This window comes from Lucilia cuprina, chromosome 4 (genome assembly GCF_022045245.1).
Source record: "Lucilia cuprina isolate Lc7/37 chromosome 4, ASM2204524v1, whole genome shotgun sequence".
In the NCBI taxonomy this organism is placed as follows: domain Eukaryota; kingdom Metazoa; phylum Arthropoda; class Insecta; order Diptera; family Calliphoridae; genus Lucilia; species Lucilia cuprina.
The window spans coordinates 66052787-66057215 of record NC_060952.1 but is presented as its reverse complement, the minus strand read 5'-3'; the positions used below and the strand labels follow the sequence as shown (position 1 = coordinate 66057215).

General features: G+C 35.9%; 1 protein-coding gene across 1 annotated transcript; it reads left to right on the top strand.

Moving 5' to 3' along the window:
- Positions 1-3516: 3516 nt before the first annotated feature.
- LOC111690377 lies at positions 3517-4128 on the top strand (the record flags this gene model as incomplete). Its single annotated transcript, XM_046947881.1, has 1 exon — positions 3517-4128. A coding segment is annotated over one exon (612 nt), but the record flags the coding sequence as incomplete, so codon positions are not given.
- Positions 4129-4429: the final 301 nt, after the last annotated feature.

Genomic DNA, 4429 nt, shown 5'->3' with positions numbered 1-4429 from the left:
TATTTTTTTATATGTAGTTTGACATTGTGCCTGCACTTGAAGGCGAATTGGCTGACAGGGAAAAATGTCAAAAACAGCTGACAAATAAATCAAAGCGAATTTTTTTTAAACAAAAAATGTTTATAAATTTGAATCTGTTTGTAATTTAATTTGATGTTTATAAAAATAAAACTAATTTCGTGTAGTATTATTATTGGTTTTAAAACATAAACGAATTTAACAGCATAAATTTTGTCTTTAATCACAAATTTGACATTAACAAAATGAAAACAAAGTTTGACACTTACAAAATGTAAACAAAGTTTGACATTAATTCTACACCACGGCGAAAAATGAACATAGTAGCAAAAAACGATCAGCTGTTCTGATAACACTACCTTATAATTAATATATCTTGCGTCTCGTCAATGTTTACCAGAAATGAATCAGAGGTCGAAGTCGACCGGCTTCGAGTCGGAGCTTAGCCGCCGCCGAACTATATTTAGTTGTTTGAGCCGCCGCCGAAACATTCGGCTTAAATCGACTCGACGGCTTGTATACTGTTAAAAACAACAACGTATTGCTAGTGTTAAGAAAACACACTGTCTATAGTTAAGCGCATTTACAAAAACAAAAGAGTACCAAGTGGATGCTGTTGGCGTCTTTGCGTTGTTATTTTTGTTTTTCTGTGTTTTTCGTTATGTATGTTTAGATGTCTGTTGGTTTAGATGCCTTGTGTATTTTGTGTTTTATTTCGTTTAGCGTTGTTGTTGTTCTTTTTGTTTAGCTTTTGATGTAATAATAATGTAGTCGGGAAAAAATTTTAAATTTATAAAAGATGTTTAAAATACACTATGGTGAAGGGTATATAAGGTTCGGCACAGCTGAATATAGCACTCCTACTTGTTTTATTCTAATTATTTTTAAGTGGAATTTTATTTTCGATCTTTATATTTTTGTTTGCCAGTGAAAAATTATATTGGTTTTGTTGCCACATATATTGTTTTTATAATTTTGGTTTTTTATTACTTTTTGAATATTTCAATATTTTTCAGCAACATTTGTGTTTTATCTTTTATGTTTTCTTTTAATTTTTTGTGAATTTCACTTAACTGAAGCTATAGTCCCTCCAATGAAATGTATGTACACAGCCTTTTGGGACAGAAGAAGTGTACAAGCTGACAAACAAACCTATATGTAATTAGGTGCCAATCTAAAGAACAACAAAAAATATATGTTTCTGTTAAATTTCATATTAATTTAACAAAAACATTTTTTATTAAAAAAATACAATTAAAATTGGCACCAAATATAAAAAAACTCACCAGATATTCGAAAGCCAATAGACGTAGGTGATTTTGATCTATAATTCAAATATTAAATGCGTAGACATATGTAGGAGATTTTTGTTCAAATATTAAATAGTAGAAAATCTACTATTTAAGTTTGATTTTCATCTAAATAGAAAACAATTTCAATTTGGAGCAGTTGTGACCAAGCAAAAATATTTGATTTTGTTTCCTTTCACAAAAAAAAACTAACAGAAAACATATAACATATAATTGTTTATTTATTTATTTATTTGATTATTGGGTAGAAAATATATAAATTAATATCGACATTATTTTATCATAGCAAGCGACAGTACACAATATTGTTCGCAGTTGTCCTACTGTAGGGAATAACTGCAAAAAAAGTTGCTAAACCATTTTTTGAAAACTTAATTTTTTCGTTTTGAGGTAGATAGTTTCATTTCAGATCAAATGGGATGGTAGAACGATTTTATGGAACAATAAGGCAGCCCTTATTTGACATAAAAATAAACAATGGACAAAAACATTACCTATCGTTAAACACGAACAGTGCTTAAAAATGACATCAAAGCATCACCTGCGGAGCTTGTCTATGGCAAAACACTTTGTTTACCCGGAGATTTTTTAAAAAAGTCTGAATACTAATGATAGTACTCCAAACAAGCACCATGTTTGGTTAAGATGTCAAGTACGAAAACTATAGATCCAAAATATAGTTTACCATATAAAGTATTAGAGCGACATGAAAAATATTTTAAACTTAAAATTGGAGCCAGAACAGACTGTGTTTCAAAATATCGACTCAAACCTGCTTTTGTTGAAACCTCAATTAATGATAAACTATAAAATTTTTACCATTTAATATTAATTAAACTAGTATTATCAGTTTATTATACGGACCGTTTCTCGGAACACTCTAATATACATACATATGTCAATAATTACCCAGGAAAAACTTTACTTACCTGCTAAGCAGTCAAATAATATTGAAGCAATGTGGAAGTACTTACTTTTGGAGTGAATAACTAATTGTTTTTATTCGACGAGTTTCAAAAAATAACTAGTTACAAATGTGCTTACCCGAATTCCCCTGGCTCTTCAGTTATTTTTTGTTTTTATTAGTCTTTTCGTTTCCTCAGTGCTCCATTAACAAATTATTTTATAATATTTTTTTGGAATAGTTTTTACATATACTTATTTAAATTATTATAGTATGAATCGACATATTTTTAAAATACTGATATCAACTATGATTCGAAACACAATCGTTGGATAGATGCTTTACATAATTGGACTAATTCCCTAGATACTTGGCAACGACCACTCATTACCAGGTAATATAGTAAATAACTACATTATCTAGATAACTCATTACTAAATTTAAAATGTTTTCTGTGTAAATGCCAACTTTTTACTTATTTTCTGAAATTTTTATTCTTCATTTTGTATACTTAAAACATTTAAAAATTTTTTTAACTTTTTTAAAAACACAAACGGAATACATATAGTATTATTTAAAAGTTTGTATCCAAAATTTAAAAAATGTAATACACAATAAAAAAATACAATTTTGTTGCACCGTAATTGGGTGGACATATGGTGCAACCGGTTCTGGCAAACTGTACAGAACCATGGTCCGGGATTTAGTTCGATACCGGCACGGACCTATAGGATACGGAGCAGCAATGCCGGAAGATGTTGCTCCGTTGGTAAAAATGTGTAGTTGTTGCTGAGGTTGACAGCCCTTGGCCGAAAAATTTCGGGTCATTCCGGTACGTAGAACAGGCTGTCGGGGAATGATGTCTGGTGGTGGTGATGATGGGCTGGTGTCACCTCAGAAACTGCTCTAGACTAAATCATCATCGGGAGTGGTCGGAGACTTTTGTCGCCCAATGCTGCCAACGTTCTCCGAAAAGAACGCCCCAGAAGCAACGGTGGGGGCATTGCATTTATAGTTCATAGCACAGTGCAGTATAGAGCTCTTTCCCATGATCTCAACGCTAGGGACCAATACCTTGAAGTCCAAGGTATTGCAGTCAGATCGGGGGAAACCGACCTAGAGCTCTATAATGTCTACATTCCGCCAGTAGCCAGTTGTCCATCAGGCTACCGTCCCGACATTAGGACATTATTAGACGGCGATATGCGTCTAGTCCTTGGGGACTTTAACGCGCATCATCAGCTCTGGCACTCTAGTCTAGGGGAAGACCAGAGAGGCGCGTAACTGGCGGAACAAATAGACGAATCCACCTTCTGCACAATAAATGATGATGCCCCCACACGGATTATGGGTAACTGCGCCAGCTCTCCAGACATCACAATAGCGAGCCCTGGTCTGATAAACTACGTAACGTGGAGAGCAGTAGTTTGTCTAGCCTCAGACCACTTACCCATAATCGTTTCTCTGGATCGACCCAATGACTTTATCGTCTCTGAACGCCGTCTATACATAAACCAAAAGAAAGCAGACTGGCCCGGCTTCAGAGAATTCACTGATCGCATCTTCAATGATCTTCCAGCTCCTAACAACGTACACCAAGCAGAGAGCAAGTTCCGCGAAACCGTCATCGCAGCAGCGGCCCGCTTTATTCCTGCTGGTCGACTATCCTTAGTGCGGCCGCACTTCCCAGCAGAGGCAGCGAGACTAGCAGATGAGCGCGATGACATCCGAAATATCAACCCCGACGACCCACGTATTGTCCAGCTGAATCATGATATCAGCAGGTTGGTAAATGAGGACAAGCGGAATAAATGGTTAGATCATTTGAAGAACTGCAACTTGAGCTCAGGTGTAAGTTGTGGTCTACGGTTCGGTCTCTCTCCAACCCGACCCTGAACGGTGCTCGCGTGCATTTTGCCGACTTTTTATTGAGCACCCAGAGAGAGATAATGCGAAAAGAAGTGTTGTTCGCAAACTTCACAACCTTCCAGTCTCGAACATTCCACAACCTTTCACCCCGTCTGATGTGGCAGTGGCCATCAACGCAGCCAAACCATCTAAGGCGATTGGCCCCGACGGCATATCCATGCTGATGCTGAAACACCTTGGCGAACGGGGTGTCGAGTACTTGATAATGGTTTTTAACCTGTCAATGAGCAGCCTGATAATACCTAATGCCTGGAAAAAGGGTAGAGTC